At 40.4% G+C, this 15,290-nt stretch overlaps 1 protein-coding gene across 1 annotated transcript in view; it reads right to left on the bottom strand.

Moving 5' to 3' along the window:
- LOC136884951 (venom protease) overlaps nucleotides 1-15,290 on the bottom strand; it is a 138,096-nt gene that overhangs the window by 89,714 nt on the left and 33,092 nt on the right. Inside the window, exon 2 of the mRNA XM_068230011.1 lies at nucleotides 7,073-7,143. Within this exon, the coding sequence (XP_068086112.1) occupies nucleotides 7,073-7,139 (67 nt within the window). The 5' untranslated portion in view covers nucleotides 7,140-7,143. The remainder of the gene's footprint in view (nucleotides 1-7,072; nucleotides 7,144-15,290) is intronic.

Below are 15,290 nucleotides of genomic sequence, written 5' to 3'. Positions count from 1 at the left end.
ACCTTTGCCAGATATTGAACTTATTCAGATCCTGACACTTCAATATCCGCCTCATGCTCAAGAGATACTAGTCGCTGCCAACATTAAAACATTGGAGCATTTTGACGCTACTTTGCGTAGGTTAGATACGGCTAATACCCAATCTAGTCCAAAAACTAACAGGAGTCGAGAAATAAATACGAACTCTGCGGAAATAAAACCGCCGGAGAGAGAGGAACCCAGGACACGTGAAGAAGGCAGATTAAGCCCTACTAATCCAACCAGATTCCGGAATTTTAGACGTCAGAGGAATCAGGATAGACACCCTTACCAACCTAGGAATTCATGGAGACAGCGCGAAAGCACTCCTGAAGGAAATCGTGAGGCCAGACGACGAGAACTCGAAAGTAGATGGAAGGACACACGGGAATACATCAGGGAGAGAAACCGTAATCCTGATGAACCTGGAGCTACATCCCTGGAATATCAACGTCAATTCGGACCAAGAGAACAAAGATCACCTGATCCTGACCCAACAGGCGCTATAAAAAAACGCCGATCTCGCAATAGGGAGATTGACTACAGAACACGATGAGGACGAAACGTCAAATTATTGTACTGCTGTTATCAATTACTGGCATATTGACGATTCCGAATTACTATTCGAAGACGCACAAACACTAAGGCCAATTATTACACGTTCATTACCTGTCATAACAGTACGCACAGGCAACCTACAGGTGATTACGCTCATCGATTCTGGAGCGCAAGCTTCTTTAATTTCTGATAAGCTTGTAGACTCGCTTAAAGATCAGAACAATGTTTTGTTATTACCTGCAGCTCAAATTAAAGTAAGAGGGATAGTTCCTGATAAGATTGTTAAATGTAAATCCCAGGCATTTTTAGAGTTTGAAATTAACAGTCAGATGTTCAAACACATATTTTTGGTAGTATCACGTCTTAACTTCAACTTAATACTTGGATCAGATTTTATGATCAAATACAAAGGAACCATTGACTATGATGCCAACCTCGTAAGATTACAGAATAATTCCGTAGAACTACAGCTGGTAGGACGAGGTGACCTGGAAGTTCAAGAGAAGGGAGCCCGTTTTGAAGAAGCCGGTGGTGACATTATTAAGCCCGCTGTAAGCGAGGTTGCGCCAGCCGTAGCAGAAAGTAGAAAGGGTGACCAAAGTGAGGACGATGCAGAGTCCATATTCAATGAGAACTCCATTATAGGTCCGGATTATATAATGTCAATAGCCAGTGTGGTTGAAGACCCGGAAATTAAATTAAAATTGGAGGAGGCTAAAAATGACGTTCTACAGAAATTTGCATGTGTATTCGATGACAAGCCTGGAGAGATAGGTGACTACGAATATCATCTTGATGTAAATGACTTGTCTCCTTATCAGAAGAAACCATATCCCGTACCCGAGAAATATCGAGAAGAAGTTCGTAACTTAATTCATAAAATGACAGATGATGGGATAATTTCGCCTTGCGTAACTAAGTACTTGAATCCATTGGCCATAGTACGTAAGCCTAACGGCAGTATTAGAATTTGCCTCGACGCAAGGGTCCTAAATGACCGACTGACCTTAGAATATGACCGTCCTCCACTACTTAGGGATATCATCAGAAGATTCCACGGCATGAATTTCTTTAGTTGCCTTGACGGAACTTCTTCATACTATCACATAAAATTGGATGCTGAAAGTAGACTATTCACAGGCTTCTTATTTGAAAATAGGACCTATGTTTTTAACAAAATGCCCTTTGGAATTAAGAACTCGGGAGCTGTTTTGATCAGAGCCTTGGAAAAACACTTATCAGATGATGTAAAGGACATAACTACGATTTATGTTGACGACATTTTGATTGCCTCGAAAACTTTCGAAGAGCACGTGAGAGATGTCAATCTGGTCCTGCAGGAATTGGAGAAGAAGAATTTCAAGATAAATGCCCAGAAAAGTCAACTTTTCCAAACATCAGTATTATTCTTAGGACATGTAATTAGTGGTGATGGAATTCAACCCAACCCTGCCAAGATTAAGAGTATCATTGACTTTCCTAGACCTCAGCGCATTAGAAACGTGAGACAGTTCCTAGGACTTTGTCAGTTCTTTTCTCAACACTGTCCAGACTACACTGAGACGGTAGCTCCTCTTCAGCAACTACTACTTAAGAATAATAGATGGAAGTGGACTGAAGAATGTGAACGAGCTTTCCTTGCCACCAAGGACATGTTGAAAAACTCTGTTAAACTAGTTTATCCGGATTTTTCTCTTCCATTCTTCATAGAGTGTGATGCCAGCTCTGTAGGAATAGGCGCAGTGCTGTATCAAGCGAGACCTGAAGATCCCGATTACAGACTTTTCATCTCGTTTTTAAGTAGAAAACTACGACCTCACGAAAAGTCTTATACTATAACTGAACTCGAAGCTCTGGCTGTTGTTTTTTCTCTCCAGTATTGGAAGAAAATTATCTACGGCTATCCCATTACGATTTACACAGACCACAAAGCTCTGACATTCATACTGTCATCTGACATGACGAATGAGAGAGTTTCCCGATGGGCTCTTTTTATTCAACAGTTTGACCTCACAGTAATACATAGGCCTGGCCGGAGGAATACATTAGCAGATGCCCTCAGCCGCAACCCTGCTGAAGTTATTGAAGTTCACGAGGTTAACATCATGACTGATGATGACGAAGAATGTCTTCGCAAACTTCGTTACCTTGCCCAGATGCAACGAAGAGACGCCAATTGTAGGGAATTAATTCGATTTTTATCAGGTTCGATTCCCGCCGATGATGATGAATTCCCACGTCTCCAACGACTTTCTTCAAACTTCTGTTTAAGGGATGGGATTCTTATGAAATACATTGACTTAGCCAAGACGCAATGCAGGATTTATGCACCTGTTAAAATCAGGAAGGCTATCATATGGCATTGTCACTCAATTTCAGGTCATGCTGGTACGGATAAAGTTCTCAACCTTATTAAGGAAAGGTTTACATGGGAATATCTTAGGCGAGACATTAGGAGAATTTTACGGTCCTGTGATTTATGCCAGCGGATCAAGCCGAATAATTATCTCCTCAAGGAATTTCCCAAACTGCTGATCCCGGAAAAGCCCGGAGAAATAATGGCAATCGATCTGTACGGCCCTTTGCCAAAGGCGACCAGGGGGAACAGACATGTCATTGTAGTTGTGGATGTCTTTTCCAAATATACTATGTTATTGCCTATCCAGAAAGCTAACGCCGGTAACATCTTAAGGAGGCTGAAAAAGAACATCATCCCTGAGATGGGAAAGCCTGAATACCTACTAACGGATCACGGAACGCAATTCACTTCCGTAGAATTCCAACAGGCTTTGGAAGAACTCAACATTCGACATATCATGAATTCTATTAGGCATCCGGAAGCTAACCCTGCTGAAAGAATAATGAGAGAACTCGCTAAATTCTGTCGAATTTATTGTAGTGAACATCACTGGAAGTGGATCGAGGTCTTGCCAGTAATGCAAAAAATTATGAACTCTATTGTGCATGAATCTACTAATGACATTCCTCTCAGCCTACATCACGGGTCAAAACCAGAGCGACCTTGGGACAGAATATTACCAGCCCTACCAAATGCTATTGTGCCGCAGCAAGTCAAGATCAACGACGCGCTGATCAGGTTAAGACATGCAGCCGCCATCAGAGAACGACGCCAGCGTAATAGGAAGTTCAGAAGACCACTGAATCCTGGAGACCTTATTTTAATACGGAGACCAGCTACTTCCAACCCTGAGAGAAGGATTTACGCTAAGTTCTGTCCACTATTCGTAGGTCCTTACCGTATCCGCACTGTATTGAGAAACGGGGCTTATGAAATTGTAAGATTGGACGGCACTTTCGAGGGTATTTATAACTCAGCCAATTTAAAACAATATGTACCACAGGAAGAGTAAAGCCTGGAAAAGAAAATCCTGCGTATTTTCTTTTCGTCCAACCAAGGGGAAGATGTACCAGGAAGGCCTAGGTCCTGGTCCATGTTAATTGAAAGAAATGTTATTTCCAGCATTAAAGATCCGACCGACGTACGAACATCCATGTAAAGAATGTTCCAGTATGTGCCAGACCCTACGAGTGCGCTAGGCGGAGTCAAGTGACGTCACCTGTCGCTCGAAGCTCACCTCCCCTAGAGATATTTCTCGAAAGAATTTTTCTTTTAACAGCTTTTTAACGCCTTAACCAATTTCAACGGGACAAACGCTGACTTATAGCAAACATCATAAAAGTTAATCCCTGTAAATGTCAAATTAATTCATCAAACGGTTGTTGAGTTATAATAATTTAAAGTCTCAACGAAATTACGTAATCACGGTCACATGGCCGAGAGAGCCGCCACCCCTCCCTGCGCTGGTATCTATATATGTCAAGGCCAGACAACCCGCAAACCAGTACAAGGACAAGCAGACAGCTGTGTGAGTGAGACAGTGAAGAGACCGGCCCGCGTACAGTATGTTCGCGCAGTCACGGTAGAAGTACTTTCCGTCGTATTTCCGGAACGCGAAATTCTATCACCGATAGAATTATTAAAGGACGTCGCACTGCAGTTAGTATATCGCGTCGCGATTACAATATAATCCTAAAGACATTTAAGACTGTAACACGAGTGAACTTATTGGAGTACAAATATTAACTATTTCATTACGTGTGGACTTAGGTAACTTCAAGTAACATTGAACTTCTACAGAGCCTAATATTTAGAATCACCAGAACTCATTTCTTCTCGAGTATTGCATTATATTTCTTTATTCACGTCACATCAATATAAGACTCACAGTAGTAATTTGAGTGAAAAAGTAAGAACTTTTCTGAGTTAATATAACATTATAATAACAGGATTAGCAGAAAATAATCCCTAGTAACTTAATGACTGTGTTCAAAGACTGTGCTTATCGACTTGCTTTTTTTTTCAAGTGTGAACTGTGTGATTATGAACGTTTCAATAACGACTGTAAATAGTATTTCGTACAGAAAAGACTGTGATTCTTCATACGCCATAAATAGTGTTCAACAGCGTCAGTGATAACTACTCGCACTAAGTGAATTTTCGTGTGCGAAAATCACCCGAACAAGCTACAACTCAACGTGATCCAGTTCCAGCTGTCATCACCTCATCGGGAACGTCAACATCGCCGATCCTGATTCTGCATGGAACATTCCAGATGTCCATCCTTCGACATTTTGTAGCAACAGTTCTTGTCATAAGTGAGTAACAAACTGACTAAACTTTTTCATTTATTTTGAACAGTGAAACTTCAGTGTCGCGTGTGAACAATTTTCATAATTTCTCAAAAGTGATAAATTTAATTTCAGTTTCATTTCTCGTAGAAAGATTGTAGGCTTTCAAGTGTGCTATATATCGAGATTGACGAACTGAGAACTGAAAACTTTTAATAATTTCTCATATCCATTTACAATTATAAAAGTGTGCTTAGGTTTAAAAAGACTTTAGGTGGAAATTCTCACATAGGAAAGACTTTGAAACCAATGATATTTATGCCATTTTTTTCAAGAAAATTATTTTCAACATTTAATTTCAATACAAAATTTGAGTCAACAATCATACCGCAGGGTGAAAAATTAATAAATTGTTTTTTTAAAAAAATTATTTACCATCTATTATTCGCTCTGCGAGACTATCCTTCTCTGTATCGGCTCCAAAACCAAGTTCCACTCCCTGAGGTCCTACTCATGCCCTTTGCCCACAACTCTTCCTGGTACAATATGGATATTGACTATACAAGAGTATATAAGTCCGTTTTCCAATCGAACTTCTACCTGGTAAAAAATATTTACTGACTGAATGTTATTGCCACTCTTTTTGTAACAACTTATTTCCATTTCCTATGATCGTGAGTCTGTTTCCTCTCTTTTGTGGGTGACCCAGGTGTATGTTTTTCGGTAGCATGTCCATCACAGAACACACGGAAGAAAGCTACAGTTTGTTTTGGTACTATAACATGTTCGTGCACGTTCATTAACTTTCAAAACACCGAAAATACCTCCAGTATAACTCTAAAACCGAAAAATAGGCATGCAAAAGCAAGACATTTTCAATTTATAACTCAATTGAACCAATATGGCAGCACTCATATGGCGTGAGCAGAAAGAGCTGATTGGTAGTTCTGGAGATTATCCCTTTTGATACCAACAGATGGCGGAGATTGTTCTGTTTGAAAGTCACACTGTACTTTCGTGCTCTGAAACGATGGGATTTTGTTCTTTTTGAAAAAAACAAACAACATAGTTTTATAGACAGCTATTAATACAATACAACGGTATCAGTAACTCATTTCCAACGAAAAGTGGAGATTGCTCCTTTTGATACCAATAGCCTCGACTGTAATCCTAACTCCTAATATTTAATATTTCCATTCATTCTAATTTATATCTGAAACTACTGAAACCTTGCAAGTCTCCTTAAAGCTGTACACAGGAAACATAATAACGATTATAAGGAATATTTTCATAGCATTTAAATGAAGAAAGGTTATCACGCGTTAGATGGAATCTATATGATTAATGACAATCTCAATCAAGCTTTACAAATAGAAACTGCTACCCTTTTCTTATAAATTTACTAATGCATATTACAATTTCATGCACACGCTTATTCACACACTCTCGGATCTGGAACATTTTACTATATGCTCGATTAGTGGAAGAATTTGACGCTGCAGCTGTGTACAGTAAGTACTTCGTCAATGTCAGCGGACGGTTTCTCCCCCAGTTACTTCAATACTCTTATTTTCCAACCTCGTCAGATGTCTTGACCATGTCTTTATTGCAAGTTTAAGCTTTGGATATGATGGGTGGTTGAAATCTTAACTAAGATATCATCTAGCAGTTCAATCGTTTCGTTCATCTTTACTCTGAATGAAGTACCTCCTCCACCCTACCTCGAGGACGATAAGAAGTAATTATTTCCCACTGACAATTAAACTTATGGTTCGAAGGCAACTAGTTATGCCTTTACCAGAATTCAAACAATCAAGAAGTGACGAAAAATTAGTTGGTATCTTACCTTGTCCTGGGCAGAAGCTAACAGCACTCAGCAATAGAAACGTCACGAAAGTCGATTGTGTATTCATGGTTCTGAAACAAGAACAAAATAGCAATCTGAGATAATTCTGAGCGGAAATAGTGTTTAAAATTCAATTTTAATATCGTCAACTTACCCACTATTATCAAATACAAAATCAAGAGAAAGCGTCCTAAATTATCTCATACTAAAAGGACTGTTTCCGGCAATGTTAATTGATGAAATAATCTAGTTTTTGTCCAAATAAATACTTTATTTAATGAAAAATATGTACCGAGACCTAAAAAGTGTGAGGAGATTTTTGCTCCTTTATTCCACTTCCCTTCTCTTCCATGCTAGCAAAGTCCTGCTCTACACAATACATCATCGCCTACAACCATTCCTGCAACCTGAGATATCCACGATGTAATCAGGTTTTGTCGCAGGTGAAGGGAAACGAGAGTCAATCCTGAACATAAGGCAGATAATTGAGAAATCTCGCAAGTTTTGTGTCCCTTTACTTGTTTCCTTGACTGCAAAAAGATCTCTGAATGTGTTATATAGGACAAGTTGTGGCAGGAGCTCGAGGAATTTGGGATTTCATCTCATTTAATATCGTTTTTGAAAGGTCTCTGTAACAACCATGCTGCAACCATAAAGGTGGACACTGATTTTTCCGATTGTTTTTCAATATGAAAACTGAAGTAAGTTAACTCTATAACATCCATACAGCTTATGTCATGAACGAAGCTCTCATTGGCTGGACTGGTGGAATGTCGACTGGCCGCAGAAAAATTAGCAACATGCGCTTTACAGATGAAACTCCCCTCATCTCCGGAAGTGAGGAGGAACATACCGACCTGATTACAATAGTGACGAATATTAGTCTTTATTATGCTCTAGAAATAAAGATAAAAAGGACCAAACTATTGGCAGTTAACCGGCAAATCCAACTTACGGCATGCCGAAAGGACCGGGAGGTAGCAAGGGAATTCATATATTTGACGTTATCATCAGTGACACGGGAAACTGTTAAAAAAGTGATAGAAATACACATTGTCCTAGGTCAAGCTACAATGGTCAGACTCGCTAAGATTTGGCAGAACCGGGCAAATTCAAAAGCTACGAAGATGTTCTTAGTTGAATCGCTAGTGTTCTCCGTCTTCTTGTACGGATGTGGGACCTTCCACATCTCGATGGCATTGATTCAATTTCACGGTAAACAAAAACACGTGCTTTTGACAGCTGTCATCTTGACAAACTCTAACCTCACTTTTTGGAGCACGTGGGCGCAGCTAACCACACTGCTGCCATCTTGACAGGTCTTAACCTTAATTTTTATGAACAAGTGAACGTGGCTAACCTCACTGTTATTGTCACAGCTACAAAGTCGGGGAATATGGAAAAGGGAGAGTTAAGAACAGTAGCGGCTCGTGGCTTAAATGGCAGGTGCAGTTAATATGGGTGTTATTATTATTATTATTATTATTATTATTATTATTATTATTATTATTATTATTATTATTATTATTATTATTATTATTATTATGTGTTACTGTTATTATTAATGAAGTTTTTGTTGCTTCTGCTGTGCTATATACACCCATATTAAACCTTGTCATTACATTTTATTGCTTGATTCTGATACATGCTAATAATAAAATACTTTAACATTTACCTCATTTATAAAGCGCTTGTTGATTATTCCGAGCCGGCCCCGTGGTGTAGGGGTAGCGTGCCTGCCTCTCACCCGGAGGCCCCGGGTTCGATTCCCGGCCAGGTCAGGGATTTCTACCTGGACCTGAGGGCTGGTTCGAGGTCCACTCAGCCTACGTGATTAGAATTGAGGAGTTATCTGACGGTGAGATAGCGGCCCCGGTCTAGAAAGCCAAGAATAACGACCGAGAGGATTCGTCGTGCTGACCACACGACACCTCGTAATCTGCAGGCCTCCGGGCTGAGCAGCGGTCGCTTGGTAGGCCAAGGCCCTTCAAGGGCTGTAGTGCCATGGGGTTTGGGGTTTGTTGATTATTCCGCCATGCAAATTATTCACTATTTTAAACACTACCTACTAATTACTGTTTAACAGAACTTACGCTCTCCACTGCTTAATTGCTAAAATGTGTTCAAAGCTTCACTCTGTGAATGGTCACAAGAACATGTTACATAATGTTAGAAGAATACAAGTGAGTTTGCAATAATATCGCCATAACACCCGCTGCTATAGTTTCGTCTATAGTGTTCTTTTTTATTGCGGCCATATCAAAGCTAGCCCCTGGCTTGACATTTTCTCATATGTTCACTAACCTTCAAAACAGTTACCACTACTCACTTAAGGATTGAGCGCGAATTAACTCCTGTGTCAGGATAAACGTACGAAACATGTAACACAACCATACTTTCATCTTCTCATATCATTAATTACTTCAGGACAGCGGTACTCAGATATTAATTTGGTCTCATTAAATTAATTATCTAAAATACAAATAATATATCATTTCTGAACTCTACTCTCCGAATATCTGGTGGGCCTAAGCACCATTAGCCCGTAATGACACACCACTCCTGATTAAGAAAGTGGTTTACAGTAGCCTTCTTTCCGTATTCATGTAACAGTTGTGTTCTGATTCTTGGCCCCTAGACCACATCAATCTATATATATAAAATAAGAGTTTTGTCTGTGCATTGCTCAGAATTTAAAAATGATGGTATTTCTGTATCAGTCGTGCCCAAGGTAACAAGGAAATGCACTTTTTAATTTTCCGTAATTTCTGTCTGTCTGTCTGTCTGTCTGTCTGTATGTATGTATGTATGTATGTATGTATGTATGTATGTATGTATGTACACGCATCACGTGAAAACGGCTGAAGAGATTTTAATAAAAATCGGTATACAAAGTCGGGTAATAAGTCGCTACAATCTAGGCCATAAATAATTTTACTCACGGTGAGTGAAATGGTAGTTTAGGGGAAGCTTAAAATTTAATTCTCAAATATTTGTTATTAATGGTCGTATCTTAACGAAAATCGGTAGGGGAAGTCGAGGAATAAGTCGTTACAATCTAGGCCATAAATAATTGTATTCACACTTCATGAAATGGTAGTTTAGGGGTAGGCGTAATTATTTTTTTTTACAAGTTGCTTTACATCGCACCGACAAAGATAGGTCTAATGGCGACGATGGGATGGGAAAGGGCTATGGGTGTGAAGGAAACGGCCTTAGCCTTAATTAACGCACAGCCCCAGCATTTTCCTGGTGTGAAAATGGGAAACCACGGAAAACCATCTTCAGGGCTGCCGACAGTAAGGTTCGAACCCACTGTCTTCCGAATACTGGATACTGGCCGCACTTAAGCAACTGCAACTATCGAGCTCGGTAGGCCTAAAATTTAATTCCCAAATAATTGTTATTAGTGGTCGTATCGATAAATACTAAATACTATTATTTCCGATCATTTATGTCTCATACATTGTTTCATATCGCCTATGATCAGAGATATTAATGAATTTGGATTTTAGTTACTAAGTCCTTATCAGCGCCGAGTCATGAGAAAATGGGTAAACAGGATTTAATGAAAATCAGTACGTAAAGTCGGAGAATAAGGAACTACATTCTACGCTATAAATCATTTTATAAGACGCCCTAATAATCATCACACAGTCGAAAGGAAACTAAATGTGAAGAACTACAATATAGAAAGCTCAACATTTCATTTACCATTGTTGTGATGTGCTTTGTCTTCTGTTGCCACTCATTACTGCTGCGTACCGACTATTTGTTTTAAATTTGCCTTAAGTCGCACCGACACAGTTACGTCTTATGGCGACGATGGGATGGGAAAGGGCCATGAGTGTGAAGGAAACGGCCTTAGCCTTAATTAACGTACAGCCGACGTGAAAATGGGAATCCACGGAATAACATCTTCAGGGCTGCCGATAGTGGGGTTTGAATTCACTATATCCCGGATGCAAGCTCACAGCTGCGCGCCCCTAACCACACGGCCAACTCGCCCAGTCGTACAAATGCAAAAGTCTGCCTAAATATTGGCTGGAAGTAGCTGGGGAGTTAGGTAATTTTGTTTTTTAGCATGCCATTCCTCTGTTTCATTAATTTCCGATACTACTGGTACGTAACACACTGGGTCATCATAGCATACGAAGGCACTGATTGGTATGAGAAGTGTGCATATTTAACGAAATAATGGCAGAGAACACTGTTCACGGCTGTCTGTGGCCTGGTCATTCCAGCTCTGGAACTTTAGACCGCTAGATCGGCACCTTAGTACTGTTCGTTAAAAGTGAGAAAATGTGTAGATTTTCATTTGATCGAGTATTTTATGTGATAACATTGATTTTAATCGCTACATTCCTATTGACGTTTTTGTAATGGCCTATGTTGACTTCAGTTAGGAAAACCAAAAAGTCAGTCTTTCTGAGAATCCCGTAGCGAAGCACGGGTACATCAGCTAGTATAATGATACATTCAGGTCATTCCAGCGAGTAATTGAATTCTTTCAAATTCCTCCTCGTAGCACTGGAAAGATCCAATTCATGGAAAAATTATTCCGACAATGGAAATCTTTACGCCGCAGATTATCGGAACATATGATGTCTCGTCTAGACATTAATGCTGAACTTTACAACAGAGACGCTATTCTTAAATTGCAGTCCGTCATTCATTCTCAGTGCTCATCTCCTAGATTGCGGAACATGATAGCCGAACTTGATAGCTGCAGTCGCTTAAGTGCGGCCAGTATCCAGTAATCGGGAGATAATGGGTCAGAACCCCACTGTCGGCAGCCCTGAAGATGGTTTTCCGTGGTTTCCCATTTTCACACCAGGCAAATGCTGGGGCTGTACCTTAATTAAGGCCACGGCCGATTCCTTCCCATTCCTAGGCCTTTCCTATCCCATCGTCGCCATAAGACATATCTGTGTCGGTGCGACGTAAAGCAACTAGCAAAGAAAGCCAATAGCGGAACATGATAAAGTATTCCTCGTTTGTTGGGAAATACGTAACAGAGCGAGCGGCCGAGTTTCTGGGTGCCCGCTAAATACAGCTTCTTCTTCTTCTTTTTCTGCCGCTTTTACCCACAGGTGTGGGGTCGCGGGGGCGAACTGCGTCGCACATGTGGATTTGCCCCTTTTTACGGCCGAATGCCCTTCCTGTCGCCAACTCTATATGGAGGGATGTAATCACTATTGCGTGTTTCTGTGGTGGTTGGTAGTGTGGTGTGTTGTCTGAATATGATGAGGAGAGTATTGGGACGGACACAAACCCGCAGTCCCCACACCAGAAGAATAAATCAGAAGCTATTAAAATACCCGACCCGGCCGGGAATCGAACCTGAGACCCTCTGAACCGAAAGCCAGTATGCTGACCATTCAGCCAACGAGTCGGACGTCCGCTAAATACAGCCTGGAAACGAAAAATAAAATATTCCAAGAACAGTTTGGAAATAAAGTGCTTGTTCATTTACCGCACGAAAAATGAAATAAACATAAAAGACGTGTTTCGAACATTCCATCACTGCCATTTTGCTTGCTTTCTCTTTCTAGTGGTCGGACTACACATTTTATGCACCAGTAAGGACCATCTTGTGGTGTAGTGGTTAGTGTGATTAGCTGCCACCCCTAGACGCCCGGGTTCGATTCCCGACTCTGCCACGAAATTTAAAAAAGTGGTACGAGGACTGGAACGGGGTCCACTCAGCCTCGGGAGGTCAACTGAGTAGAGGTGGGTTCGATTCCCACCTCAGCCATCCTAAAAATGATTTCCCGTGGTTTCCCACTTCTCCTCCAGGCAAATGCCGGGATGGTACCTAACTTAAGGCCACGACCGCTTCCCTGCCTCTCCCTACAAATCTTCCCATCCCCCACAAGGCCCCTGTTGAGCATAGCAGGTGAGGCAGCCTGGGCGAGGTGCTCCTCTCCAGTTGTATCCCCCGATCCAAAGTCTCACACTCCAGGACACTGCCCTTGCGGCGGTAGAGGTGGGATCCCTCGCTGAGACCGAGGGAAAAACCAACGCAGGAGGGTAAAAAGATTAAGATAGAAATAAAGAACATGTGGTCATAAAACAAACATTCCGTGACCTTGGCTGAACAGGAGACGCCTCACGCTACCGAGATCGTTTGTGTGTTACGTTAAAGTGGGATAAAAACTACCTCGGTCTCCTGTCCAACCAAGGTCAGGGAATGTTTGAGTTACGACCATTTATTGCGAGCTATAAAACGGGGGATTTTTTTAAATGGAAACATATTCTGTTGCAGTATTACAAATATAAATATTCTACAGGTATCTGTTTTTCCCCATAGTAAAGTTATTTAAGTAATCCTCATATTGTACTGTCCAGATGTAATCACGTACTAAAAAAATAGCTATATTCTTTCCAACTATTCGAGGTCTTAGTGCATACATGTGTTAAGTACACTTTTGGGGTAAAATGTGTTAAGTGCACCATGGGCGCCCATAGGATAGTTTGTGGGGGAGGGGGAGGGGGGTAGACCTGGGGGTATGTAGTAGTGATGGGCATATCGAATGTTTCCTGCTATCGATTGTTAAACGATAGTCCAGGAGAACAACCGAATGTTTTTATTCGATAGTTTTCATTCGGTTTCCGAATTGCTGACATTCGTTACGGTAGTTACTAATTACTGCAATATGCACGCTTTTTACAGTGTACGGTCTTATATTTACTCTGATCCTTGCAATTTCGGCTCCCACAAGATCTGTGCTAATCATTAGGAGCAATTTATAGAATACTCATTATTAACATTATGGACACTGGGACCACATAGGCCTACTTATTTTAATATGAAATATTTAATGGTGCACTTTGTCAGTTTTAGGTTAGGCAATCTCTCTTCGTAGGAGGAAGTACAGTAAAATACATTTTTATTTATTTAAGTGGTATCATGTCAAACAATATACATGTGCAAACGCCCGTTAAACATAGCTCTCTTCAAAGCTGTCATAGATTTTCAGATACTTACATTATATATTAAAAAATTGCAATTTAACATGAAAAAATACAACCAAACCGCGAACTAAATGAAACACACATGTAATAGAACAATAAGCATTTATATGTGCAGTCACTAATAATATGTCGTGGAAAAAAGTACATAAAGTAGCTAGATCAAATGTTTTCATTCTGTGCACATAGAACAGGTTAGGATAACTAAAACAACATGTTAAACTTGCAGTATAATTAATCAGACACTTAGGCTACTACTGTCTTCCTATAATCAAAGATTTTTGTTCAGGAATATTAAAAGATCTAAATGTTTTGCTTTCAGCCTGTTTCTTCTTTCATTCATCTGGGCAGCTTTCGAAAATATTATTCCTGCTGGAACAGATATTGCAGGAACTGAGATATTTCTGTGACAATGTGTATAAGAGTTCCATGGCAGATTTGTGTGTCTTCCAGAATTCTGCTGGACTGCTTTTTTTGTCCATGTAATGGAGAGAATAATATTTACGGACCATCATTGGATAATGTTTAAAATTCGCGCGCGATAGTTGCTCTCCTTGACCGTAATACTATTGCATTGGTTCCTATCGTTTCCTTAACATTTGACTTACGTACTATCGTTTTGAGCGAAGTGGGAGCAACTGCTGCAGGAGAATTCAGTATCATATAGACCGAATGAAACATCGAATGTTGTTGAAAACAATCGAATGAAACGGTAGTTTGAGACTATCGAATAATTCGATAGTTTTCATTCGGAATGCCCATCGCTAGTATGTAGTATTATTAATATTTTGGAAGATGAATGGCGACTTGTATTCCATGGTAGAATACCACACACGGTATCCCCTACCACTTCTACGTAATACCAATTTTTAAATCATTTTCTTTAAAGAAAACATCTGTCTGTATTAGAATTTTTCCTTTCCCTGGGAGCTGGGGGTGGGGGTGGGGGGTGGCGTCCCCACCTTGCTCCCGGGCATGGGCACCCATGAAGTGCACTGTATAAATTGTGGGAGGCTTATGTTCATTGTGCACAAATGTGATGTGTGAAATACAGCGGGTTATCTAAGTTTTAGAGGTGACAAATGTTGTAATTACTCTGGCCATGTGCACATATGTGATAAGCGCACTTACATCTTTTGCGCCTATCAGAGCTAGTAGACAAATGTGTTAAGTGAGCACTTATAACATCTGTGCTTCTAAGATGACAGAGCCATACAACATTTGTGTTATTATATGCTGCATT

Source organism: Anabrus simplex, chromosome 13 (assembly GCF_040414725.1).
Source record: "Anabrus simplex isolate iqAnaSimp1 chromosome 13, ASM4041472v1, whole genome shotgun sequence".
NCBI lineage: Eukaryota > Metazoa > Arthropoda > Insecta > Orthoptera > Tettigoniidae > Anabrus > Anabrus simplex.
Note: the sequence above shows the minus strand (reverse complement) of the source record. Positions and strands in the feature narration are given on the sequence as shown.